This window comes from Anopheles coustani, chromosome 3 (assembly GCF_943734705.1).
Source record: "Anopheles coustani chromosome 3, idAnoCousDA_361_x.2, whole genome shotgun sequence".
In the NCBI taxonomy this organism is placed as follows: Eukaryota; Metazoa; Arthropoda; class Insecta; order Diptera; family Culicidae; genus Anopheles; species Anopheles coustani.
In genome coordinates this window covers 12745439-12770829 of record NC_071288.1, presented here as the reverse complement: position 1 = coordinate 12770829, position 25391 = coordinate 12745439, and the positions used below count along the sequence as shown (strand labels likewise).

At 47.8% G+C, this 25391-nt stretch overlaps 8 protein-coding genes across 8 annotated transcripts in view; 4 read left to right on the top strand and 4 right to left on the bottom strand.

The window, feature by feature from the left end:
* The first annotated feature begins 537 nt into the window (after positions 1-537).
* On the top strand, positions 538-1532 carry LOC131258464 (peroxisomal multifunctional enzyme type 2-like). Its single transcript, XM_058259791.1, has 2 exons — positions 538-554; positions 760-1532. The coding sequence occupies exon 2, from the start codon at positions 784-786 to the stop codon at positions 1117-1119; it is 336 nt and encodes a 111-aa protein (XP_058115774.1). The 5' UTR covers positions 538-554; positions 760-783; the 3' UTR covers positions 1120-1532.
* A 1382-nt stretch (positions 1533-2914) lies between these two features.
* LOC131268985 ((E3-independent) E2 ubiquitin-conjugating enzyme) lies at positions 2915-9643 on the bottom strand. The gene is made up of 5 exons (XM_058271298.1): positions 8795-9643; positions 8368-8621; positions 5216-8070; positions 4846-5070; positions 2915-4775 (listed from the first exon to the last, which is right to left on the bottom strand). The coding sequence occupies exons 1-5, from the start codon at positions 9257-9259 to the stop codon at positions 4537-4539; spliced, it is 4038 nt and encodes a 1345-aa protein (XP_058127281.1). The 5' UTR covers positions 9260-9643; the 3' UTR covers positions 2915-4536.
* Positions 9644-10063: 420 nt separating this feature from the next.
* On the bottom strand, positions 10064-11654 carry LOC131265611 (eukaryotic initiation factor 4A-III). The gene is made up of 2 exons (XM_058267899.1): positions 11375-11654; positions 10064-11281 (listed from the first exon to the last, which is right to left on the bottom strand). Exons 1-2 carry the CDS (start codon positions 11508-11510, stop codon positions 10215-10217), a joined length of 1203 nt encoding a protein of 400 aa, XP_058123882.1. The 5' UTR covers positions 11511-11654; the 3' UTR covers positions 10064-10214.
* Positions 11655-11943: 289 nt separating this feature from the next.
* Positions 11944-14360, top strand: LOC131265622 (transmembrane protein 192). Its single transcript, XM_058267910.1, has 5 exons — positions 11944-12431; positions 12517-12635; positions 13071-13203; positions 13273-13552; positions 13626-14360. The coding sequence occupies exons 1-5, from the start codon at positions 12396-12398 to the stop codon at positions 13850-13852; spliced, it is 795 nt and encodes a 264-aa protein (XP_058123893.1). The 5' UTR covers positions 11944-12395; the 3' UTR covers positions 13853-14360.
* A 125-nt stretch (positions 14361-14485) lies between these two features.
* Positions 14486-15918, bottom strand: LOC131261284 (uncharacterized). Its single transcript, XM_058263282.1, has 4 exons — positions 15686-15918; positions 15352-15487; positions 14986-15262; positions 14486-14910 (listed from the first exon to the last, which is right to left on the bottom strand). The coding sequence occupies exons 1-4, from the start codon at positions 15865-15867 to the stop codon at positions 14618-14620; spliced, it is 888 nt and encodes a 295-aa protein (XP_058119265.1). The 5' UTR covers positions 15868-15918; the 3' UTR covers positions 14486-14617.
* A 143-nt stretch (positions 15919-16061) lies between these two features.
* On the top strand, positions 16062-17493 carry LOC131261285 (uncharacterized). Its single transcript, XM_058263284.1, has 2 exons — positions 16062-16258; positions 16338-17493. The coding sequence occupies exons 1-2, from the start codon at positions 16077-16079 to the stop codon at positions 16975-16977; spliced, it is 822 nt and encodes a 273-aa protein (XP_058119267.1). The 5' UTR covers positions 16062-16076; the 3' UTR covers positions 16978-17493.
* A 118-nt stretch (positions 17494-17611) lies between these two features.
* Positions 17612-20167, bottom strand: LOC131259397 (uncharacterized). The gene is made up of 3 exons (XM_058260878.1): positions 18503-20167; positions 18188-18432; positions 17612-18131 (listed from the first exon to the last, which is right to left on the bottom strand). The coding sequence occupies exons 1-3, from the start codon at positions 20165-20167 to the stop codon at positions 17612-17614; spliced, it is 2430 nt and encodes an 809-aa protein (XP_058116861.1).
* A 3924-nt stretch (positions 20168-24091) lies between these two features.
* LOC131272084 (uncharacterized) overlaps positions 24092-25391 on the top strand; it is a 49226-nt gene continuing 47926 nt past the window's right edge. The window contains exon 1 of the mRNA XM_058273702.1: positions 24092-24429. Within this exon, the coding sequence (XP_058129685.1) occupies positions 24207-24429 (223 nt within the window). The 5' untranslated portion in view covers positions 24092-24206. The remainder of the gene's footprint in view (positions 24430-25391) is intronic.

Below are 25391 nucleotides of genomic sequence, written 5' to 3'. Positions count from 1 at the left end.
GGTTTGAAATTGTATGCAAAATTAAAACAAATTTAAATAGGCTCCATTGTAAAAAACTTATCAGTGACTCACTGTGACAACCACTACTATGCATCGGACGCCTCTCAGTGTCATGCATACTTCATTCATTGGATACTGGACATCCGCACATGCTCTTGTCACCGAACGAACCGGTGCCTCATGCTCCCGCATCTCCAGCGGACCACCACCTTCTCCCCACCAACGTAGATTACTTTCCCGCGACGTACTCTACCACACCCTCTAACTGCAACGCGCCTTCGGGACAAACGGTATTGTACCTTAATCTAACAAATTAAGCCGACTGAACGCGGGCGGAATGGAGGGAATGGGCCGGGGGGATACCGAAAGAAGAACAAGAAGCAAACTCCTGCGGGTTTCGGCGATAACGACCACACAGGCAGCCGGTGCGCTCTGTCCCGATATCGAACTTGCCGGGTCCGTGTGTGTCCGTGTGTCCGTTTAAATAGGAACGCGCAACCGTTGTGTCCCCATCAGTTTGGTACTGTCCGCCGCCCAGTGTTTTCCGTCAGTCGGTAAGTACGACGTGTGGTTTCTACCGTGTCCATACCGAACCTAGTTGTGCCGTAATCCTGCTGAGAGTGCCGGTACAGTGCCGCTTTCAGTTTGTGCCTGTGAAAAGCGTGATTGTGATAATTATATGCGAATTGTGTATGTGCTGGGATTGATTTATTATCCCTTCTCTCTATCCTTCCCCTTCGTGTGCCATCTGGCCAGCAGCTTTACCGTCACCCTTGCACCACAATGACCCTCAAGTCCGACGCCGTCTTTGAGCGCATCGCCAAGCGCCTGGAGACGATCGACCCGAACAACCGCCAGGTGCAGCAGATCTACAAGTTCCGCATCCAGCAGAACGGCACCGTCGTCAAGTCGTGGGTGCTGGACCTGAAGGCGGTCAAGCTGACCGAGTCGGACGGCCCGGCGGAGGCGACCCTCACCATGGAGGATGACATCATGTTCGCCCTCGGTACCGGCGCCATGCCGGCGAAGGAAGCCCTCGCCCAGGACAAGCTGGACGTGGAGGGACAGGTCGAGCTGATCTTCCTGCTGGAGCCCTTCATTGCCTCGCTGAAGAACTAAAGCGTTTCCGAAGCGCGCACCATCACTCTTCCCTGACCCGCTGCCCCCCCCCCCCCCTTGCCTTCCAACACCACCATCACCGCCCGTTTGTGGGCTTGGTTAATTTATTTTGCAACATCAACAACAACAACGACGCACGATCCCCCGGTCGGTTATCCTCCAACACTGTTGGTAATATTATCGTTATTGGCTCTGTTTGGCATCGAAACGGGACGGGACCGGATGTTGATGCGGGGTCGCGTCGTCTACACCATTGGTGCACTACTCTTACAACCGCATGCAGCGCACCACGCAGCGCGGCCAGCAGCAACATTTGCATGCTCGTCCATCGCTGCGTACCGGCCGGCCCAAGGCGAACATCATACCACACCAACATCGGCCCACGGAACGTACACAAATTGAACACATTAAATGATGCTTGAAAACAGAATTCTTCCCTGCGTTCTTGTGTGTTATCTTTTCCACAGTTCTTTCTGTTCCCCCCCCCCCCCCCCCCCACCCCTGTGTTGCCGCAGCTCTCGATGCGCCACTTCCGGTTAGTTAACATCGACAGGGCGACAGTCTGTCTAATTTGCCACCGCGGTGCATAATTCACACTAACAAATAGTATCCCGCCTCGTCTCGAGTGCTTCTGCTCACCCGCCGACGTATCGCAGTCTTTTTCACTAATTCGTGGCATAATTCAATCATCCGCAAAGGAGAAAGGGTCAATTGATCGTAAAGGAGGAAATCTTAGGTTGAACTGGATAAACGCCCCACGTGGGATTGGCGGACTCGTGGGAATTGCACTCACATTGAATCGGAGTTCCTCGGTAGATTTTCTCAATATAATAGTCGCAGCACATTGTGGTACCAAAACCCCGCAATACTTTATCGGTATCGATTTTGATTTATTTTGTAACGCTCTGGCTTCGCTAGGTAATCCTGCGCGATCCTGCGGCATCTCGCATTGCAGTAGTTTAGTGTATTGAGATTCTACGGTACGGTAAAACTTGTTCACTCAGCTCAGCGCACAAACGCCATTTTAAGCAGCTTGCCTTTATCTTCCTTTCACACTGATCTGTTCCTTCATATTACAATACCTAGCCAAAAAAATGAGAAACGAAGAGAAATCACGCACAAACTAACCAGAAAACTGGTGCACAGATGAGAAGGGGCAGGGAAATGAATCCATTTTTCACGGTCACTTGTTTTGGGGTGGATGTGGGCAACGCTTCTATACCAATCCTACGAATCGTACCGTGTTTCCTATAAAACGTTTCCACCACGGTAAAATAACGGTCGTTTTCCAGTGTTCTCTGTACATTCGGGGACATAAACCGAGATAGGAAATCCATTGTGCATTTCAGATAATATTGCTAGGCCGGGAAAAATAATTCGCTTTAGCTACTTTAAACATCTCACGCTTTATGTAACAGTTGGTGGTGAATGATAAGGTACACAGTACGCACGTAAGTGGCAAAACCTGAGATATCGATAAGAAAAACGTAACGTAAATCCTGTTCGTTTCGGTTGTAGTGGAACACCAGACATCCAAACTTGCTAAAGATTGGTTCGTTTGCTTCCATCATCGTTTGACGCTCTGCTCGGCTGCAGTCTTATTTCTAATCAGCATTGCTCTTCTAACGCTTTCCGTAAGTCGAATTCATAATCTCCAGCATCCACACGGCACAGCATTCGAGCCCGCTCTAAAATTCTGCCATTCAAATTCCGGCGTAATCCAACCATTTCGTATACCGCGAGCAACTCCCAACTCTAACGACCACTGGGGTGACCAGCGTCTAGCTAACGACTATTCCGTCTAAAAAGGGCTCGGATTTGTGGTATTATAAGTATTCTCACATTTTTACTTTTTTTAATTTTTTTTTTTGCCAAAAGCTGTGCGAATTTTGTCGGATAGGATGGATGCACGGTTGGAGCATTGTTGTTCATACCTTGCGTTCTTCTCTTAAATTCACTAACCTAACGGAGCTAGTGAACTAAACGAACGAACGAACGAACTTTCATGAGCAGAAGTCCTAGCGATTAGTTTTTCCCTCCACTATTATACTACGTTGTTGTTGTGGTTTAAGAACTTTTTTAAAGCAAATGCATTTGCAGGCATCCCCACCAGTCTCGGGGGCTTTCAGTTGCGTTGTTGCGTTTATCTCTAGCGTACGTTTCTAAAACAGTTTTCCGCCATCAGTTCGTGCGCGAACCATTAGTATCTTCATATGTGTGTTTGGGCGACCGCGAGTGCGATGCAAGAAGTGTTAGTATTATATGTTCTAAATTATTGTTCTTTGCTAGTATTACTCGTTTGGTAAGAGAATTTGGTTTTGATTTCGTTTACTCATTTGGTAGTTTCTTTTCGAAGCTCCTTCCTTCGATTTCACACAAATGCCAACAACGCATTTGGGCGTTACGCTCAACGTTTTCGCTCCGCGACCTTTCCACGGAATGGAGCGAACTCGGCGAATATTTTTCGGCTCTTGGTAAATGTAGTAAGTTTTCATTAATTGATTTAATTGTAGGCACAGCTTTTATACGAGATTTCGTGTTTAAACATTCTTCTAATCATTCCCTTCCCGTTGGATCCTACGCAAGGACAACGGATGGGTAACGCGGACAACTAAGGTATTGCGATGCAGCTCCCATTAGCATTAGGATTAGGAACAGTGGAACGTTCACTCTGCATAAATATTGAATGTGCTTTTTCGTGTGCCCTTTGAAGAGACATCTTCTTCCAGACATCGATAACAAAAACGCTCACATAACATAAACGGACAAAGCATTGCGAGTAATATGACAACTTACACGATAATCATGGTGCGTAAATAATACAGATTGAGAAGTAAATAATACTCAACACCGAAGCTTACTAAACTTTAAAAAAAAGCTTGAATAAATAACATTTCTACTTAGCTAAACGTATGCAAAAAGCATGATGATATGTATAAGTAAAGGAACTAAACGTTTATTGAAAGTGTTTCAATCGTTGCTGCGGAAGATTTACAAATCAACAAACAGGCAACCAAATTGAAAACGGATGAACGCTCCTGTTGTGGTTCGTTTTTGGAAACAAGCGCAAGCGAACAAAAGAACGCCTTCACGACACACATTCTGGCGCAAAACTTCACTCGCGAATGTTTGTTATACAACGGATATGTTCCGCATATCATCGAAAGTTGTCCATCGCTGCACAAAGAGTAAAACTTGTTCAGTGCAGACCAAATAAAAATATTATATTGGAGCAACATACAGCTCAAACAGCCCTCGTTGGAGCAACATGTATTCCGTTCAGAGAACGCTAGAGAAAAGAGGCGAAAACATGAAAATACGCACACCAGCTAGTGACATCACCAACCTGGCGGCGAGTAAAATCGGAAATTGGTGATGAGTTGCGACGTAGCAACAACAGGTAGCATAACACGGTTGTTATTTGCTGGCCGGTGTCGAAGGGCCCTGCTGTAGCAGTTGCTTTTGGAACGCATCCAACAGCCCGGTTAGGGTAAGGCAAAAGCCACGACTTGCCGGTATGAGCAGAAACTCCGGAGGAGGAACATTATCCACAGCACTGCCATCTATCACCGGTCTTGGCCGGTTTCCATCGTTGGACTCCGCCAAGGTGCATGTTGCGTTGGACTGGGGCTGAGAAATGGATGCAACAGCTTCGGCTAAAATGAAAGGCAGGATGAAAAAACTGGTAATACCCAAGCTGCGCGATGAATTTTCCTGCCACTTTACCTTGCTGTTGCTCCGCAAGCGAGGCACGTCGGTTAACATCACACGACAGTTCCATCCATGCCCGGAGACGCTGGTACATCTGCTGACCGCGTGTGCGGAAGTGGGCTAATATTTGCTCGCGGAATACCTCCGGTGGATTTGAGATTAACTTGGTCATCGACTGGACCAGCTTTAGGAGCACCATTTCGTTGTACATACGTGAATTCTCCTTGCCCTGTTGCGAACCTGGAAAAATGGGACACGTGTGAGTGATGTGGAACAAAACTTATAAGCGTAGCTTATTGAAGATTTTAGACAATAATGGCATTTTCTTTTTTCAAAATCATAAAAAGTAAAATATTTCTAGTAACAACATTTCTGCGTCCCTTACCTCTTAATTTCTCATAGCCGGCTTCGTTGAAATACGGTTCGGCCACCAAAATAAGTCCTTGTATGGAAACAATGACCTGCAACAACGTGCTCGTGGGGCCCCACACTTCCGTGCCACGACCCGACCACGTGCCCAGCAGCGACACGCACACCTTACCGTCCTCGTACAAGTTCGGGTTCAACCGATCCGTGCAGTAGCTGATGTAGTGGCATAAGGGGGCTGCCCTTGGATAGTCCTGCCCGAGCTGTATGTCGAACAGGAAGAGGCCATCTTCGTAGGGCGTTTTTTTGGGTCCCTCTATCATCACGCTCAGTAGATCTAGTCGATCCTCGAACGTGCGTACCCATACGCCCGGTGGCAGCCCGGTCCGTAACAACCAGTGCTCCCGTTGGACCGCCTTGTAGAAGCTTTGTGCGTTATTCGTTTGATACAGCGTAAGATGGTACTTGTGCGAGGTCGGTGCAGACTCGATAATTTGAAAGCACTCTGGGGCGATACCTAGCGGCTCGACCGTCGGGGAGCTGGTAGCCATAGGATCCGGACCGCCATCAACCGGGGCGACATCAGGCGTTCCGGCCGGTGACGGTGCCCACGAAGGCGGCAGCGAGGCTAGCGTTGGCGTATGCAACTCCTCGTCGGATACGTTCAATCCCTTGAACGGATCCTCGAGTCCGTATCGCTCATTGATCTCTTCCAGCACCTTTATCAGCTGACCCTTGATGAGCGAACAAAGCCGCGCCGAAACGCACTCCTTCTCGCCCTCCTCCTCCGGGTCCTGCTGTTTGTCCACCTCGGAGTCACCGGTGGCGAGGTCGAACACGGAGCTGGTATTGTTCAGATCGACCTCCGCATCATCGTTCATCTTCATGCAAACGGTATTGGCCCGGTCCAGCTCTAAGCTGGCGATCCCCACGTTGTAGTTCGCCTTGCTCGTTTCGTTGTCCTCCTCGGGCAAGGCTTTTTCGGAGCTTGTAGGAGAGCTGACGGAGGGTGTTTTTAATGGCCCGAACAGCGCCGTCATATGTACCATATATTCCAATTTCGGTCCGTCAGCCGTTGGCGTGGGAAGCTTAGAATTGGACGGCGTGCTTGTGTTGGTAGTGTCGTTAAACAACCGGTTCTTCTGATCTTGCACCCGTTCGGCCGTAGTTTGACTGTTTGATTTGCGCACCCGCTCGACCAGCCCCATGAAGTGTCGCTCGTGGAAGAAGCTCGTGTTCAGTAGGCGGTCCAGCAAACGGCACTTTTTGTACACCATCATGAGCTTCTTCATCGTTTCTTGACTCTGCAGGTGCGGGTTAATGTTGAACAGCTCCTCCAGTCGCGCGATGGCCACCCGAGCCCGCTCGAGATTGGCAGTCAGCTGCGGTTTGAGAACCACCCCGGTTTGAGATGCTGCTTCGTCGGCGTCACCGTAATGGCACGATTCAGCCTCCGTTTCCCACGAATCGCCATCGCCGTCCGAATCTACCACGCTGCCCCAGAAATTGTTTTCCGAGTCGTATGTACCGACCTCAAAAATATCCTGCGGCCAGCACATACTCACAAAGCCGTCCACCCACCACACCTTCACCTGACCGTTCGGGTAGTTATCGAGCACCTGGCCCGCCGTCGAGTTACCCTCCGCACCAACAAAATTCGCCACCCGGATGACGATCGTACCGGGGCGATACTGGAAGTCGGGATGATCCTTCAGATCGTACACGCTCACCTCCGACTCGCCATTGTACGTCGGTTCTGGCTGGGCAGTGCTAGTGTACGTCGTGAACCACTTCACCCGCGCCGTCCGCCCGTGGTGATCTACGTTCTGTATAACACCGTAGTCCCGGCAGGATACACGGGCCACGTTGCCCGTCAGTACAAAGTCACCCGGGAAGAACTCATGATCGTCCAGATGATGGATGGGACGCAGCTCAGTGGAAGGAATGTTTTGCTCGATCGTCCCATCCTGCCACACGACCGTGGCCGTACTATAGACGACCAGTGCCTCCGTCACCACCTCATCACCGGCGGACGGAAACCGATCGGTGCCACCAGCCAGATGTCGTCGGCTTAGCTTACGGACGCGCTTTGCCAGTAGCGGGGACTTGCGGGGACTTTTGGACGTTCTCGATGTAGCCGAACAGGACGAAGCAGCACCGTCGGATAGCTCCCCCTCTTCGTCCGTTTCCCATCCATCATCACTGCTTTCCTTTGCGAGACCGGCATGAGCTTTTCGTTCGGCCAATTTACCCGCTGTCCGTACAGACAGTTTTCCTCCCGAATCCTTTGCCGCCAATCCTTTCCCTCTGGTCCGTTTCCCTTCTTCCGGCGGTGCCGGTTTCACCGACCTGGTGTGCTTTACCAGCAGCATCTCTCGATACTGGTTGGCCATTTGCTTCTTCCAGGCACTCTTCGTGCAGATCACGTCTGCTTCTTCCAGCTTAAGGTAGTTCTTATCGTTGATCTGCAGCATACACGACTCAAACATATTCAGCTTCTTGAGCCGTTTCAAGTCCTCGCCCATGACAAACTCGGGCGGTTGCGGGATGCCACCAGCTACGCCCTCGATCAGCTTCTGCTCGAGATCCTCGCTCGAAACCTTGCACTGCCAGTGTACGGTGACGCCCTGCAGCTCCACCGACTGCACGGTGAACTTGCGCTCCTGCATGTAGTTCTTACGGCTCAGCTTCATCTCGTTGGACGTCGTCAACCACTTGCCATTGACGTTCAACTCGCTCAGCAAACCGGTAAGTTGCTGGCCGGGATAGAACAGTGTCTCGGAGAAGAATCCTCGCCGAAAACGCATACTGTGATCGCGAAACATTCCAAGATCACTCGCTGGACACACCTCCACCAGAGAACCACACGATGATCTGAAAGAGGCAAAGGTAGCATTATAGAAATAGTCACTATCCAATACGAATGCATAGGCGATGCGATCACATGTCATTAATAGCAAACTATTCGCGCCGGAGTATTCCAATTTTAGAGACAAAACCTCGCCTCGCTGCTCCGAGTGGCGAGTGAGTCATTTGAACGATATGCAAAGTGTAATATTTGAAATATTTCGATCGTAAACTTTAACGCTATGGTGGCACCACACGAGCATTCCACGAGCGCATTCTCAAACCAACCGGCAACATCTTCCTACGTACTTAAACTTAACTTACCTTAGGACTAGTTTTTCATTTATCTGCTTGGTGCTGCCAACCCAGGAGTCCAAACACACCGCACTGTCCTTCGGCATGGAAAGCAGTGGCCGCAGTCGTTCGGAGGATACGTTGCGGACGACGTACTTTGTGCCAACGATTCTTAGATCCGCCCGAACGAATATCTCATGGCAGTAGCCGCGCTGAGTGTCCCGTCCCGGGACCAACCGACGCACAACGTCACCCGGCATCAGTGTCCTGTCAGCCAGGCCGACCTAGGAAAAAATAGAGAGCGAAGGCAGGGTGGAAGTGCATGCTTGAAAGAAGGTTTGCCACCTACGAACTGCTGACTAACGAACTTGATTTTCGATTTTTTACTTTCGAAAGTAACTAAAATTACATAATGCCTTTGGGTTGCCACACGGAGGGCAACGGAAAGGATACACACCTTTCGTTGTTTGATAATCTCCTCCCGACCGTCCGGATGCCAGCAGGCACGAATTTCGCCGCGCTTCGGTGCCTCCTCGTCCGGCGTTTCCTCGTCGCTGTCGTCGTAGTTGTCCAGCACCAGGCCGAACTTGACGTGACCATTTTTGGGGGTGAGGCAAACAATTTCATCCTCGTAAAAGTATTGATTTTCCTGCTCCTCGTCGTCGGCTCCACTGTCGTCGTCGTCGTTGTTCCTCCTTTGCCTGTCGCCAGTTTCCACGCGATCCATTGGCAGTGGCCTCGCCGACTGGCCACCCGGTGACGGTCCGTGCTGGTGAAAGAGCTGCTGCGACGATGGTCGCAATCGGAGGGGCATGTTGTCGCTGGTCGAAACCGTCAGTGAACCACCATTTGCAACCTTCTGCTCACCGCTGGGACGACTTTTGATAATGGCTACTCGTTCAGCACTTTTCACTTTCTCCATCGCTACGTGCACCACGTATCAACAAGGAGGGGTGGATACGCTGCGGGTGCTGCTATTGTTGTTGCTACTGTTGCGGCTGCTGACCCACCACCGATGGAAATTGCCGATTAACTGTAGCGAGGAAAACCATTCCCCGTGGGTGCTACACGAGCGAGACAAAGCAAAACAGTGTGCAACGAACAAAAGTAGTAAACTAGGCACACTTCGACGTTTCTTTCCGTGGAAAACTCTTTTTCAACAATCTTCGCACAGGAAAAACGATTTGGGGACGCAGGGACGTTTCGCTAGCGATGCGATTCCAAGGACGTTTTCGTGACAATTTTGACTTTCAAACAAAATGGCACACCACTTTCTCACTCCCGATTTGTTTCTAAGCTACAGCGATACTGACTGACCATGCCTACTACAAACCAACAGCTGCTGCTGACTGCGCTGTACTATTAAACGTCAAACGCTGTCGAACGATAGAAAATGGAAGGAATAAGGACACTGTTTTCAGCTATCCTTTTTCCTAAACGACGGTTTTCGGGTCCTGTAGTTTTTCCATTTATTTCCAATGAAATTTTGGAACCATTTCGAAAAGCATTTAATCAAATGGCGATACTTTATCGGCTAAAACTTGCATGACATTACTTCATCCATTGCGTTTTTTGAAAATGACCCTTCCCGTGCAATGTAAAAATACAGTTAGCCCAATGAACTTTTCACCAACTACCACAGAAATAATAAGGATTTTTTTAAAAGTTATTTACTTTCATTCACTTCTGTTCTGGCCGATTGGTTTTGAAAAGCTAGTTATTTAGGATTGGATGTTTTTTCGTTTATTTCAAGTCGTTTAGTAAAGTTTCGTACATAGAGAATGTATGATTACATGCTTAAAGTTTACTAAGTGCCGGTGACGATAGTGCGAACGAATAGCACTAAATGGGTATCTGTTTGCTTTTCGCAAATATGCTTAAATAAGATCAGCTACGTTCATGGGCATTTCATCGATCTGCGTCGAGTAGTACTGTTCAATGTCGCGGAGAATTCTGATATCGTCGGATTTGACAAAATTGATGGCCACACCCTTTCGGCCGAAACGACCCGAACGGCCGATGCGATGAATGTACAGCTCACGGTTGTTCGGCAGGTCGTAGTTAATTACCAGCGACACCTGCTGCACATCGATACCGCGCGCCCAAACATCGGTCGTAATCAGCACACGGCTTTGGCCGGAGCGAAACTCCTTCATAATCTCGTCACGTTCCTTCTGCGGCATATCGCCGTGCATTGAGCTGACGGTAAAGTTTGCTTCACGCATTTTCTCCGTCAACCAGTCCACCTTGCGCTTAGTGTTGCAGAAAATGACCGCCTGGGTGATAGTCAGCGTATCGTACAGGTCGCAAAGGGTATCGAACTTCCACTCCTCGCGTTCTACAGCTACGAAGAACTGCTTGATGCCTTCCAGCGTCAGTTCATCACGCTTGACCAGGATGCGGATCGGATCGGTCATGAATTTGGAGGTCATTTCGAGAATTTCATGCGGTAGGGTGGCGGAGATGAGCACCACCTGCGTGGCAGGCGGCAGATACCGGTAGACATCGTAAATCTGTTCCTTGAAGCCTTTGTTGAGCATCTCGTCGGCTTCGTCTAGCACCAGCATCTTAATGGAACGAGTTCGTAGGACGCGCCGTTTGATCATGTCGAATACACGACCCGGAGTACCGCTGACGACGTGCTGCCCATAGTCGAGCTTTCTGATGTCTTCGCCCAAATTTGTACCTCCAATACAGGCATGACACTGTACGTTCATGAAATCTCCCAATGCCAGAATAACTTTTTGAATCTGAACGGCCAACTCGCGTGTCGGGGACAGGCAGAGGACCTGTGTTTCTCGCAGCGTCGTGTCCATCGATTGCAGAATGGAAATCGAAAAGGTTGCCGTCTTACCCGTACCGGACTGTGCCTGAGCAATAACATCACGACCCTTTACGATCGGCTGAATACTTCTTTGCTGAATGGCGGATGGTTTCTCGAACCCTAAAACAACACGAAGTGTCCATTATTGCTCGAGTGCACGTTAGCGAAGAGAAATCGGTCACTTTCTAGCGTGCACCATGCGACGATACTTACCGTACGCGTAAATACCCCGCAGAAGCTCTTCCCGGAGCCCCATTGAGTTGAACGTCGGCAGCACTTCCACATCCTCGCTCGTCTCGAACTCCACGTTCGAGAGATCCTCGTTTGCCGGTACCCTTCTTCCCGACATGATGATTCTTTAGAAACGAATTTTAGAGATTCGCGATACGTGTTTTTCAGTAATTCCAACAGCAAACTTTTACTTTTTCCCCACTCTGGAAAAGATGCGTGTTTTCGCGATGGCGACTGCGTTGTTTGACAGTTGACCGGTGTTTGACAGTTGCCATTGTTGGTGAGAAATGTCGGTGTGATGCTGCTGTCAACGCTTCTCACACTTTTTCACACAATCAATTTACAAATGAAAACTGCCTACAAAAGAAAGCCAAATAACGACAAGATTCAATATTTATTAGTCGAGTTATGTGGGAATTGTAATTATACATCTAAAGAACAAGCAACAGATTTTACGTCGATCAACGATCACATCATCGTACTCACTGCTGATTAGTCATTCTCACTAGGGCAACTGACAGATGCATTTCACCCGAATTCTTTTGTTTTCAAAACGTTTTACAAACCATAGAAACGAAGAATAGAATCCGAAAGGCAGCATAACTTTTTCCTTTATTTTTATTTCCACGGAGGAACAAGTCGCGGGTCCACTAGAGCATACCCGCGGCACCATAACAACGCTTTCGGCTTAGCGTTCTTTTTTTCTCCACGATTTCTTATCAGCTGTGTTTTGTTACGAAAGCGAATGAACTGAATGTGTTAGTACTTTGTTTTTTTAATCGTGACTCGTCAGCGCTTCAAAACAATCATTTTCTTTCTGTTCGTCATTCCTTTCCGCGGTTTGTGTGTAAGCTGCGACCCTTGTTACGCCTAGAAAAGGTTTTTTTGTTGAACCCTTTCACGAATCGAGCACCACGACCAAGAGAAGAACCCGCGAATGTGTAGTATGCGCGTTCTTGTCTAAAAAACGCATCGGTTTAGATTCGGCTCTGGGCAGCAAGCTATGGTCAGTTTGCTACGGAACTTCACATCGAACTCGGTAAGGCTTCACCGGACTTGTTACGATAAGTATTCTATTGCAGTTCGTGTTATTTCATTACTTCCCTCCTATGTGTCCTTCGTAGGGTGGACGTTTCTTTGACGAATCATCGAGAATGGACGACAGCAGGACGATGCTCGATCCCATTCTGGCGACGGAGGACGACGACGGCTTTCGGCCGCTCCGCACCGTGCCAGCATTCAGGTAGGATGTTGCAATTCGTGCAGTTCGCAAATGAAATCCTCCTACCGCGGGGTGTGTTATCAGAGACCATTTTATTTTGGCATCAACATGGAATTTTATTGAAGACATTGATAGCGGTTCGATCACAAAACGTTAATCCAAGAGGGTAGCGCGACCCCAAAAGTAAGCGACAGTGTGTTGCGTTGGAAGAAATCAGAGTGATGATAAGACGGAATCAAAATATCCGAATACACCAACGTTGCGCTTTGCCTACTGTCCTTATCAAAAAACCGATGTTTTACGTTCCCCGGTGATTCAAAGTGATTTTTGCAATAACAGAACAAGCTAAATAGTGACGGTTTCGATCGATGCAATGTGCAAATATGTTTTGCTTTCGGAACTTTCCTCTACTTTCGTCGGGTAAGTTTCACTAATAATCGCTTGATTTTTCAACAGCTTCCATCTCTTCGTATCCAGTTGTATCTCCCTAACTGGAATTATCCTTGCGGCAACCTGGGAGGATAGTCGACGATGTGAAGCGTACTTTATAATGTTATACTTGCGGGCAGCATTTTGGATAGTTACTTACGTAAGTTAGTAGTCTTTTCTGATAGCATTTTCCATACTGATCAATTTGTGATTCTTGTTGGCACTGCAGTTGTTCGATCACCTGGTGCGCAAACATCATGAAAAACTGCGCCTTAACGGATACCACGATTTCCACCGCACCGTAGAAGGTCACAAAACCGTACCGCTGCAAATAGTTTCGCTGTGGAACACGTTCCTGCTTGCGATTCAAACGCTGATTCAGCACTACTACGGTGACGCGTTTGGAGAGAAATGCGTCGTAGTTGGACTACTATCGCCCATCGTATACATTTCTGCTTTCTCCGGGCTGGAAACGATCGTACTAGCTATAGTCAACGGATCCTACATTGGTAAGAGATTTAATTTAAAAGTAATGTTGATGCAACATCGATGGACAATGTTTAATTTTCTTCTACTCTGCAGCAAAAGTGAGACGGTTCAATCGCACCGCTTCGCCTCCGGATGCACTACAGGACAACCGCGGTTTTAGTGGCGGGTCGCTTGGGTTGACCCAGCGTGGTCTCAGCACGGCCGAACTTCTAGAGAAACAGGCCGACCTGATTAAGTATTTGAAGGATCACAATCTTAAACTGAACCAAAAAATCATGCAGATGAACGCGCAAGTGCGAACGATCACGTATCCCGGATAGGTCCATCATTAATCTTCATCGATTTTGTATTTAACGTGTTAGCGGGAAGGATAATCCCAATCAGAGAGACAAACGCGGAATCCAAAAATGGGAAACAACAGAAGAGTGTATAGAGTAGAACTTAAAAAGCGGTCAAGGCCGCATAGGGATCACAGGGTAGCTTGTCCTATTTGTCGGTATTCTTTTTCCCTCCAGATTCCAGTTACAGTTATTCGATTGCCATTGGACTGATACATATTACAGCAATGTAATGTAAAGCACTTACTAATAGCTCAGCAGAATGTAGTAGTTTTTCCTCTCTCTTGGTAACTTTTCTGGTCTATCGATCCAACCCCCGAGCCAACCATTTCTATCATTTGTTAGAAGAGCATACGACGTTGCTCCACGTGAGTGCTAGGAAAAAACATTGCATACTTTCCAAATTGCATCAAAATAAAAGATTCATATGATTCCTATTGGAAAACAAGTGATAAATTAGAGTTGTTTAATAAATAATAATGGAAAAATAAATTAAAAAGATGTGTTTTTGATTATTTTTTAAGCGTCATGTCGACACTTATGTTCTGTAAGTATAAACTATGCTGATTAGTTGTGCAATATTATTAAAGATCACCAGTGAAATTCAAACACTGATAGACGATGATTTAAGATATTTATTATCAAAACATGCATGCGAAACTAACAAAAATGAATTGTTTATTTAAATTACACTCCAAATTGTGTACTTGTACACAGTATCCCCAGTATGGAACCGTATTTCATGTTTCAGAAACCTCCGATGAGGGACTGCTCGGCTAGCGAGTAGTTCAGCGATTGGTTCGGGGCCAGCTCGACCATGTTGCGCGCCTCCCGTATCCTCGCCCGAAGCTGTTCCTTCTCCTCCCTCAGCTTGCTTATCATGGCCGATTGCAGCTGAATGAACTCCTTCGGATCCGTCACGCTTTTGAAGCTGTCGTTCACGCTATACTCCTCGTTGGGGCAGACCTGCAGGCTCAAGTCATTGGTACTCTGCTGGGCGTCGGGCGATGGACGGGTTAGGTTGAATACACGAACTTGCACTATAAAGATCGACATTCGTTTTGTTTGTAACCTTCGATGCGTTCATTGCGTCCATGGGTCTGCCATGTACTTACCGATGTAGGATAGCTGTACCGGTACAATTACGATGCTCTCGAGCAGCGTGATCGACGTGACGAACACTACCGATGAGAATCCCTCCACAAAGCACCGCTGAATGAACTGGCCACCGTAATAGTGGCCGAGAGCCGTGTGAACCAGCAGAAGTACCGTATTCGATAGCGTCACCAGCTGCAGGCTGGACTTTTTGTGCCGATGCATCTTCCGGGCAAACGTATGGTGCCCGCAACGGTTAAGACCTTGATGGCGGCTTTTGCTGTACAGATGGATTAACTAGATAAATGGGCAAAAAGGATGACATGGAATTGCAATTATGTGCTACTCGATCAGGTAGCAATCGAACTTGAGGTCCGTTGGCTTACGTAGACTATCCCCCAGTAGACGCCCCGTAGATACAGCAGCATGTAGTAGTAAAGACAGACCGTGCTGGTGTCACACTGCTGCAAGGTGTAGATCACCGATACGACCGTTAATGCGAGGGTCACGAACAACTGAATACTGTAAAGTAGTAAAAACAGACCATGCACAATCCTCCTTAATCCCATACCAATTGCGTCAAAGGAAATCCTTTTACTGGATCTACCATTATAGGTTGCCTGCACTTTTTTTTTGAAAATCTTATCGCCATTTTTGATAACAACCATGACAATCGAAGGATGTAATCCAAATAAAAAAGATGTAAAAAAATTTCCCTACCAGGCACTGGGAACGGTTTGTAGTTTATCAAACCGGATGGAATCATCCGGCTCGGTGTTACTGGTCGAGTGGAACAGCGATTGATTGGCCCCGGTCAAACGGCCGGTGGTGGTCGATGAGCCGATGGCAAACGATTTAAACAGAAAGGACGATAAACCACGCGGTAGAAAGGAGGTCGACATCGTTGGCAAAGATTTCTAACACGGACAAAGGCAGTTACACGACTGACCATGGGGGTTTATTATACCCAGCTTAGAATGTGCGGACATTCTGCTTCCCCACCCCCACGCACCTCTCACTCACTTTTTATCACACATATTCTCTTTCGTTTTACTTAGTGCGTAAATAATTCCATAGAACAGGATAACTCGCGCTCTCTCTGTCCCGATCGATGATCGATGATTTGATCATACGCGTTTTCATTATCAGTGATCCGGCACAGGTCAGTGGCTGCAGTATGTCAAAACATTCCGAGTCAACGTCTCAAACCAACGCCTCTAAGCTCCTTCCCTTACCCGAAATGGGCGAGGATCGAACACGTTTTCGTCCTGTGTTTGTCATTTTGCTGATAAGGTTAGTTTGACGAAAAAATAGAACACTTCTTTTTGCACGAGATGAATCTTTCGGTAAACCTTATTGCAACCCTCCCCAGTGCCCATCTTTTGTTTGCGATCCTGATCGTTACGGTTGGCATTACCGTGTCATCGCTTGGGGGTCAATCGCACGATGGCGATCCGGCTGCCGCTACGTACTTTATCATCGTTTATCTGCGCGTTGTCTACTGGCTGCTGACGTATGTGATCCACGAACGAAACAAGCGGGAGTTTGGGAGGCTGGCCGAACCGGACTTCGACCGATACCGGGCACTGACGGTGTACCGTAAGACCCCGCTGCAGATCGCCAGCTTGTGGAATGTGATTCTGCTCGCGGTACAGAATCAAGTGCGCTATCTATTCCCACACGAGACCGATCACGACGGTATGGCATCGGGTGGCGGTGCACTGAATCCGGCCATCACACCCCAAGTGTTCGTCATCGTGGTGTGCGCTCTGGAGCTGCTAGTGTTACTGTGTTTCTACGTGCCGCTTGTACGAGCCCTGATCGATATCCGTCAAGCGGAGGGCCACGGCAAGGAGACCGATATACGCTATCGGCGCATGACGGAGACGGAACTGCAGGAGCAGCCGGTCGAGTGGCAGCTGGACCGGCAGGCCGTGCTGATCAAACGACTGCGTACGGAACGTGACCGGTTGCAGCGGGTAGCCAAATCGTTCGGTGTCGATCGATGTTGATCTTATCATGGCTCGTGCGCTTTGTAGTTTTCCATCGTTTTTACGCTAAGCTGGCCGTAGATCGAACTTCGCTCTAGGGTTGCATTAGGAAGAAGTAACCCTGACCAATGCGGCGTATCCGGAAACTGGTATCGTTCAACATCGATCTTCTCCGCAATTGCTTCAATACGTCAACGATTCGTATGGTTCAATACAGATAAAATTTAACACTTTTTTTGTCAAATTACTTTGATTTTAGCTGTATTTCTGGTTCGTGTTTGGTCGTTTCAACAAATAAATTGGCTAATGTTTTGTGAACGCATCAAACTAAAGAAGAGCATTTCAATCACACATCCGGAAGAAGGTTGGCTTCTCATCACGCAACAATCCGGTAGGGTTTTCCTAACAAAGATTGCGACATCTAAAAGCTCCAAAAGTATAAACCTCTCTAATAAAATTCTCTAGTATTATTGCTCAGTATGAGTTTTCAATGTATTTATCTTTGAAAGAGAAAATAAATCATATTCTTTAATTGCACTTCATCATCTCCAGTCAACGGAACATAGGATACGATCTCCACTTGCCCCGTTCTGATTGTGCTTTTTTTTAAGTTTTCTCCAACGGCGGATCTCCAACGATCAGATTACTACGGGTGCTAAACATCCGACAAACTTAGCAGTTCACTGTCACACACTTTGTAGCTTTGCTTTCCGGTGGAATCGAAGGAGTAAGTACTAAGTTTGCTCCCATTACCGGCGTTGCGTCTTTTCTCAGCTGATCGCTGGTGTCTTTGCTCGTGCCGTCCCGGACGGCCACGGTGATGACTGCTGGTGCTGGTGTTGGTATAAGACGTCACCGGTGAGTCACACTTTTTACTAGGTCCCGCTGGTGGACCACTAATGGGTGCGGCCGTTGGTAGTTTCTGGGAAATAGATTTCGTGAATTTTTCCGGCTTCCGGAAAAGGGCTTGCTCGGACTCGCGGTTAAGGCTCGAGCAGCGATGGGCAACGTGCCCTAACCGGGGACCCCACTGGGGTGGACCTTCTAGAAGCAACGGGGCTGCCTTGACCCGCTGCCTCATCAGTTCCATGTTGATCGCGTGTTCCTCCTGTCGAAGCCGCTGCTCAGCTCTTCTCGTCGCTAGCCGAAGGTTGAGTTCTTCCTCGTGGGTGTGACTGTATAGAAAGGAAACATTAAAAACGCGCCTAGATAGCTTCGATCGATAACTTACTCTAGGTTAAGGTTCTGGAAGGCCTGCGACTTCTTAACACCCCACCGGAACCGGGGTGCTTTCTTCTTTTCCGCCGCCGTCTCATCGAGTTCTAGGTCTCGTAACTTCTTCCGGCACCATTCGGTGCGCAGTGTAGCCGCCAGGTTGGGCCGATTGACGGGGTATATCGGGGCCGGTGTGTCACCCGAGCCACGGTTGGGATCGGTACTGTTACTGCAGCTGGAGTTACTTGTTGGATAAAGTATCTACATGGACGATAGGCGAAGATAATTTAAACTACAAACAATAAACTCACATTAGGACGAATTTTCTTACCCTCGAAGGATCGGTGACCGATGCAAAGTAATCCGCACACTTCTCTTCGACACTTTTTCGACGTTTGAACGATTTCCGCGTCTTTCGCTTCCGCTTCGATTTCTTCCCGCCACCGGCCGATCCTGGCCGATCCTTGGTCGTCTCGTCCGTCGTGACCGAATGGCGCGAAAGACAGTTCTTCCTTTCGCTTCGCTCCCGGCGAGCCATCGATGGTGGGAGAGTGGCTTGCCGTAGCATCTCTTCAGCCCGGAGGCGTTTGTTGAGAAATCGAAAGTATTCCTCCTCCCAGGCCTTCGTTTGAAAGGAGCTACTGAACAGCTTCTTGGGGCAGGGTTTCGCCTTGAAGGGCCGTACCTTCGCTGGCCCATCGAGCCCTAGCTCCAGCCCGGTCCCGAGTAGGGCCGGCGAGGATAGACTCCTACTGAGACAGCGGCTATTACCCCGATTAAGGCGCTCGGAAAAGTGGAATGGTTTGATCTGCGACTGCAGCTCGATCTCGGAGTTCAGCTTCGCCAGCCGGTTGCGATACTCCTGGTCGGCCATGATTGTGTCGAAAAGCGGTATACGGGATGTAATCGGAACCGGGTGGGCCCGAAACTGGGTCGCGGGTTTGGCCGTTGAGGAGGAGGCAGGCTCCGGTAGAGCCTCTCGTGACGGGAAGGCACTTTTGCTCGTCAGCAACAATTCCTGAAGAGTCCGTTGTTCTTCCTCGCGTTGGGTCATCTTGTACGGTTGTGGGATGGTGACATTCGCGAGATTGCGGATAGGGCTGGCCGATTTGCAGCGCAGATTGCGCTTCACGTACCGATCGTACCGTTCGACAAAATCGGCATTGATCGGTGTGGCGCACGTCGGAGTAACATTCTTCGAAGTTGTCCCACTGTCGTCCGGTTCGGAAGCAAAGGGAGTCCCCGAGCGATACTTGCGTCCTCCTCCGTCGCCCCCTGTACCGTTTAAGTTGTCCTCTTTGGTGCTCTCGATTCGCACCGACTTGGCGGAACCTTTCCGTGCGAGGGTTGGATTACGGGAAAAATCGTTCGTCGTGTCCACAACCGTCGGTGGCGATTTACTCCACGAGTGGAGGGAAGAATCTCCATCCTCGTCGTTCGGTCGAACGTTTTCTCTGGCGGGATCACCGGTACCTACACTATCACTCACGCCACCATAGCTATGTTTTGTCAGCCCTTGAACTTCACTTCTTCCGGTGCAGCCGTCATTCACTTCCGGTTGCATCGCACGGTCACCTTTACCGTTGACGTCAGCTTCCCCAACGCAGCACATCGACTTCAGCTCCCGTTGTTTCTTCTTCAACGTGTTTAGCCGACAGTAGAACTCGTCCCGGGGTAGATGCAACAACTCGTTGTAGTCCGGAATGCTGTCGTAAAACTGCACCATCGTCTGGAAGCTATCCGCTTCCTTACGCAGCTGGTGCGTCATCGAGCAGCACTTGGAGCGACGGTAGTGGCCGTTCCGTGCCAGGGGGCACTTGGATGCAGCCTTCTTGCGCGTCATCGTACTCATCGCGTCCTGAGTGCGCGGGTCCTGCAATCCACGGTCTAAACTACACTGTGGCACCAAAAACGAAGGATTGGGCCGTTTGCTCGACGGACTGAGCGGTTTCTTGATGCACGAGTTCACAAACACCGACCGACCGTGGCCAGACATAGCGTGCGGGCGTGAGAGGGGCACCTGTGTTCGGGTTGTCTTGGCGCGTTTCGCGGTTTGTTGTGCTACCTAGGCCTGGAAAAATCTAGATCAACCCAATCCGACCAATGGTTCTACGGCCGATAGGTGCCAGCTACACCCGCAGTTCCCTTAGCCACGAAGCACTTCGGGTGGCATCGTTTACTTTTAGTGTTTTGAGGTTATCCTTGTTTTGGGGTAAGAAGACACTTGCGCCCACCCGGTGACCTGAAAATAAATTTCTCTCCTGGTTCCAGGTGCCTATCCCGGTAGGGGAAAGAGTATCTCGTGATTTTGCGAGGATTTTTTAATTTTTGTTTTTAGAAACCGTACAAAATCTCTCTCTCCGCGCTTCGGGATGCGACGGTGACTTCTAACCGACTGACAGAGGAATTTTCACACCACCCCCCACGAGGACGGATGAAAAACCACCCGTTTTGTTTGTTTGTTGTGTTTCCCTAGTGCGCCATGGTAACCGGATCTACGTCCAGCGTCGGGTGTTTTGGGTGTATTAAAAGCCCAATCGACGGTTCGATTCGTTTCGCAATGGAATCTACTTCCCCACGGGGAACGTCCGGAAGGAGAGCCTCCGGAAATCGAAGCTACTTGGCTTCGTCACTCGGCTATTAGTATGTTGCCGCCTTCGAAACGAATCCGATCCTTTGTTAGGATGAAATGAACCTCTTGAAAGTGCCTTTGTTCGTGCCAGCGTGCATCTGGAATTTCTCACCATGATAAAGGTAAAGCTATGCTATTTAACGGCTCAAGCGATTATTGCCTTTGATTTGAAATCCCCCTGATGCTCGCTGAGGACTATTATTAGCAATACAAAAAAAAATCTTTGCACTTGCTAGAGGCTATAAATCAACAAGTTATAATGGTTTGTTAATGAAAGTATGAACGTTAAAATAGTACTTTGAAAAGATGTCTATGACAACGACAATATACTATGTTTCCCAAAGTAAATATAATAGAATGAACTTTTTTTAATTTTTGAACGTTTTCTTTTTGTAACGAATTACGTTTACTGCAAACACGTGTTTGCAATGCCGTTAGAGAATTCTCAGTATTATAGCAACTTAGTAAGCAGAACAAAGAAGAGAATAGTAGTGCATGTGCAAATGCTCATGAAATCAGTTATTCTGCATGCTGACGCTGGATAATATTATTTGTTTAATTTGCTAAAACCATTTTCTTATTCAGCCACACGTGTTCACGCAACCATGCTGAAGAAAATAATCGAAGTTCTACTTTATTTTCATACCTATGATAGCCACAATTCTCGAGCTTGCAATCTGCTATTTTACAATTTTTCGTAATTACTACCATGGTTATTGATACACTTAAATCTGCGATAAAATGTAACTTTCTATTTTGTATTCCATACATTATGTTCGAAAACTCATTATGTTCGAAATAGCAATAACGGTAATAACCGATTGAACAAAACCGCCAAATCCATTGAACCCCCCGCGGGAAACGGGACTCACCTCCCCTTAATTTCCACCCGTTTCACACTACTTCCACCATTATTTTAACCCCTTGTTCTACAAACTGCTATACCACCCGTCCCCATGCGTCATGCACTCCCCTTGCTTCGCCTTTCCCGTCCACGATTCAACGCAGCGAGCGGCTACGCTCACGATCTTCTCCTCCATTCCGAATTCTACCTCCTGCTTCAAACAAAGTGGTTGAAGCTAAAGGTATATCGAAAGTCTAATTTTTGACATTTGTATCGTTGTCAACGTTGTGTAACCATGCAAATATGTTGTCAATTCAATTGTTCGACCGAAAACAATGAGTAATTATGATAAAAAATACATCCAAAATATTTGTTGCAAAGATTTAGACTATCAGTTTGGTTAATAGTAGCAAAGAATCTGCTTGGCACGAATGGTTTTGACATTTCTGTTTTCTTTCACATTTAACACATAACCTTGAGTTCAACAATCTTGGTATAAGCTATCGAGACGTCATTGCTTTGTTGTGATGTTGACAATGTGAAAAAGAATGGTGTGCCGAAAAATGTGCAAAAAGTGTGTTTATTTGTGATGTGTGATGAGAAATCTATCATGAAACCAATGTTGGTAAGTAAGATTCCCTATACAGGTAAGTGTTATCCATAATTATTTCAGAATAGCAACGAAATACCTCCAGCAATACCCGATGGTCCAGCATTCAGGGTAAGTGGAGTAGAATTGTAATTGTCCATTCAAAGGTTCTAATGGAATGTGATTGCTTGTCTGTTCTTTTCTTTCCAGAAGGTATGTAATTAGCAAGTGTTTAATGAACAAACAAGAAAATAAAGTTATTAAAATGTAAGGAAACATTGCGTGTTGTATTGATGTACGGCATGATGACTGGGTGGGTACAGACGAATGGTTGGGGAAGGGAGAAGGAGAGAGGAGAGAGCGGTGTGAAAAGGGGAATCACTCAGTTCAGGGGAGGGTCGCTCAAAATCGCTCACGTTTTGACTGAATAAACTACTCTTTTTCAGTCATTTATTCAGTCACTTATTCAGTCATTTCTGTCCCGCAGGGCCGGTAATCGGGCAACTTGTGCAAACGAAAGTAATTCGAATCTTTTGATATCCCTAAGGAGAGAACTACTAGAAAAACTTGAAAAGATTAAGTATATACTTTACAAATCATTCGTTTGAGGCCCTAAAAAGATATTTGCAAATTGTAATTTTTTAAACCAAAATTGCAAATCAAGGTTTCTTTACCTTTTTACCGTAAAGTGCCATCCTTTTCGCACACAGATTTTTACCACAAAATCAAGAAACGGTGGTAAAATTTACCCTCCACAAAGTTACGTGTCTTGAAAAGACCAATCATTTGAGAGGTTGTTTGTACAAATCGACAGTGGGACTAGAAAGTTATGCGAGAACTGGCTATTTTAAACACTGCCCCATTTTGTTGCAAGTACCTTGGTCAATGTTGGAAACGAAACTAAACTCAACCTGATCCCGCGTAATCAGTTGTGTTCGAGCGACGAGACGGTACAGACGTGTTTCTGCTGCGCAGCGTAGAAATTACGATTTTTTCGAAGCGGTGTCTTGTTTTGAATGTGTTTGGATGTATGTGGGGGGGTAGAGTGTGCATTTAGATAAGCGAGTCCTATTATCGCACTTGTGATTAATTGTAGTTTGCTGCGATCGCGTTTATTTGTATGTCTACAATCAAAATATAGAAGATACTGCGAGTACACAAAGTAAACAGGTAGCAACAAAAAAATAGAAAGAAGCGAAGAAAGATAGATCGCGAGTTCAGTTAAACCCGCCAAACGTTATTGCAGCCAAGTCCGTGCGTGCGTGCGAAGGTTAGTGTTCAAAGTGTCGTGCGTATTTTTCCGCGGGCCATAAGCGAGGGTGCTTGTCCAACCGAGTGTGTTTTCGTAGTGTTTTGCGTACGTGCACGGGCGCCACACTAAGGCGGAAAATTTTCATCGTTCCAAAGTGCTCGCTCCTTAGTGTATTCCCGATTGTAATTCGGGCAAGAAAATAACACCACTGTCGGGGCCTGTCTCACTTGAAATAGAATCTGCTTCGCCAGGCTGCGTTAATCCGTGTGGCGCGTGTTTGTTCTAGTTCGCTGCAACATATTAATTAATTGTCGTGATTTCCGTGCTTTATCCTGTGCGTCACGGATAAGCGGCCGCTTCGTAATCGGAAGTTCGAGCGGCCAATCGTGGGCTGCTTTGTTTTTGTTTACGCTCGTTCAGCACCCCGTACCGTATGGTTGGCAAAAGTGCATCCGCAGTTCTGGTAGTCGTTGCGGTAGGTCGTCCTGCCAACCCATCCGTATTTGGAGCACTTCCGTAAAACAACAACCAGGTGAAAACCCAGTGCAACCAATCCGCCCAGTGTCAGGTGACATTCGAGAGCTCAGGCGTCGCCGCGAGGAGTACCAAAGTTTGGCCGCGTTTTCCGTTCGCTGCTTCGGTTAACGTGCTGCTGCTCCTTTCCGCAACCGTGGAAACCGCACAGGACGGTGCTGACGGCGGAGGGGGAGCTCTCACGATGAGCTTGAAGAAGGCCAGCCGCACCAAGAGTCTTTCGCTGAGCGGGGATGATTTTCCGCTGCGTCCGGCGGGGGGAACTGGTGGCAGTGCCACCGGTAAACCCAAGGCCAGCTTTGCCACGCCGAAGCGGCCCGAGGACACGTTGAAGATAATGAAGTACATCGACGACAACGTGATCGGGAAGGGTGTCGCTTTTCTAGGACCGTACGGACGTCGTAAAGGTACGTCGCTTTTTCTTCCTTTAATGTTACGGGTGCTTTTATTTTCTTTGTTATGGTATTATTTTAAGGAACATTTTACGTTTGACATACATTCGGAAGAAAAGGAGATGCCTAAAAAATTTTTTGTCGACCCCCAGACTCCCAATCCGTGAATGAGAATTTTAAACTACCTGGAATCTACGGTGACGCTCGCTGCCATTCCTTTATCCGCCGATCTGCTGTTCTTTGTTGTTGTTTACCTTTTGCCCAAAACTGGGTGAAAGTGAAATGGTTCAATCGGCCTAATTTTCCTCCAAGAACTGATGGGCATTCGAACGAACGAGACAGACGTCCGTGGGGGTATCCTTTTCACTCGACGGCGTGTATGGCGCATGCTCCCGTGTCAAGGATACGCTAACGCCATCACCAGGGCGGTCTTTGACCCCTTCGCTTCAACCCGCCGAACAACCCGCCCGAGGATGCTCGCGTCGGAAAGGGAAACAAATTCGCCCTCGGGCTTCTTTGTTGGTCGATGCATCCCTTCCGGGCAGGCACACAGCCAACCGGGGCTGCCTTGTGGAAAATTACATTACAGCGACATAACATCCGCTTTTCGGTGACGCTGAAACGCAGAACCATCCTTGATAATACGCGGCAGTTCTACGCTGCCTCACACCAGGCAGCATAAACTTCTCCCATGGAGGTTCCAATATTGGACAGCTGGTCGGAATATGCGTTGCGTAACTGCTTTGTATCTGACCGAGTGCCATCCACCGCCCGGGTTGGTTTTGAACTTGTACGTGAATTGCGTAACAAGCATCAGTGCGTCGTAATATAGATTCCCTTCCGCGCTTACGGATGACATGCAAAGGTTCTGCTACGTAATATGATTGTAATGTTTATGCCACATAATCGGCTCATGCACGATATTATTCCATAATTTCTCAAATAGCATATAATGGTTTTTATTTCTTCTTTCGGTC

What these genes read in the sequence shown, in the direction of transcription:
- LOC131265611 (XM_058267899.1), bottom strand. Translation starts at nt 11,510, where the DNA reads ATGTCGGGAAGAAGGGTACCGGCAAACGAGGATCTCTCGAACGTGGAG. An exon ending in GCGGGGTATTTACGCGTACG is followed by an intron (nt 11,282 to 11,374) that starts GTAAGTATCGTC and finishes GTGTTGTTTTAG; the next exon opens with GGTTCGAGAAACCATCCGCC.
- LOC131259397 (XM_058260878.1), bottom strand. Translation starts at nt 20,167, where the DNA reads ATGTCTGGCCACGGTCGGTCGGTGTTTGTGAACTCGTGCATCAAGAAA. An exon ending in CGGTCACCGATCCTTCGAGG is followed by an intron (nt 18,433 to 18,502) that starts GTAAGAAAATTC and finishes TCGTCCATGTAG; the next exon opens with ATACTTTATCCAACAAGTAA. An exon ending in TTCCAGAACCTTAACCTAGA is followed by an intron (nt 18,132 to 18,187) that starts GTAAGTTATCGA and finishes CTTTCTATACAG; the next exon opens with TCACACCCACGAGGAAGAAC.
- LOC131261284 (XM_058263282.1), bottom strand. Translation starts at nt 15,867, where the DNA reads ATGTCGACCTCCTTTCTACCGCGTGGTTTATCGTCCTTTCTGTTTAAA. An exon ending in CAAACCGTTCCCAGTGCCTG is followed by an intron (nt 15,488 to 15,685) that starts GTAGGGAAATTT and finishes ACTACTTTACAG; the next exon opens with TATTCAGTTGTTCGTGACCC. An exon ending in GGTACAGCTATCCTACATCG is followed by an intron (nt 14,911 to 14,985) that starts GTAAGTACATGG and finishes CGATCTTTATAG; the next exon opens with TGCAAGTTCGTGTATTCAAC.
- LOC131268985 (XM_058271298.1), bottom strand. Translation starts at nt 9,259, where the DNA reads ATGGAGAAAGTGAAAAGTGCTGAACGAGTAGCCATTATCAAAAGTCGT. An exon ending in AATGAAAAACTAGTCCTAAG is followed by an intron (nt 8,071 to 8,367) that starts GTAAGTTAAGTT and finishes TGCCTCTTTCAG; the next exon opens with ATCATCGTGTGGTTCTCTGG. An exon ending in GCTTGCGGAGCAACAGCAAG is followed by an intron (nt 4,776 to 4,845) that starts GTAAAGTGGCAG and finishes CTTTCATTTTAG; the next exon opens with CCGAAGCTGTTGCATCCATT.
- LOC131261285 (XM_058263284.1), top strand. Translation starts at nt 16,077, where the DNA reads ATGATCGATGATTTGATCATACGCGTTTTCATTATCAGTGATCCGGCA. An exon ending in TTTGTCATTTTGCTGATAAG is followed by an intron (nt 16,259 to 16,337) that starts GTTAGTTTGACG and finishes AACCCTCCCCAG; the next exon opens with TGCCCATCTTTTGTTTGCGA.
- LOC131258464 (XM_058259791.1), top strand. Translation starts at nt 784, where the DNA reads ATGACCCTCAAGTCCGACGCCGTCTTTGAGCGCATCGCCAAGCGCCTG.
- LOC131265622 (XM_058267910.1), top strand. Translation starts at nt 12,396, where the DNA reads ATGGTCAGTTTGCTACGGAACTTCACATCGAACTCG. An exon ending in GGAACTTCACATCGAACTCG is followed by an intron (nt 12,432 to 12,516) that starts GTAAGGCTTCAC and finishes TGTCCTTCGTAG; the next exon opens with GGTGGACGTTTCTTTGACGA. An exon ending in CGCACCGTGCCAGCATTCAG is followed by an intron (nt 12,636 to 13,070) that starts GTAGGATGTTGC and finishes ATTTTTCAACAG; the next exon opens with CTTCCATCTCTTCGTATCCA.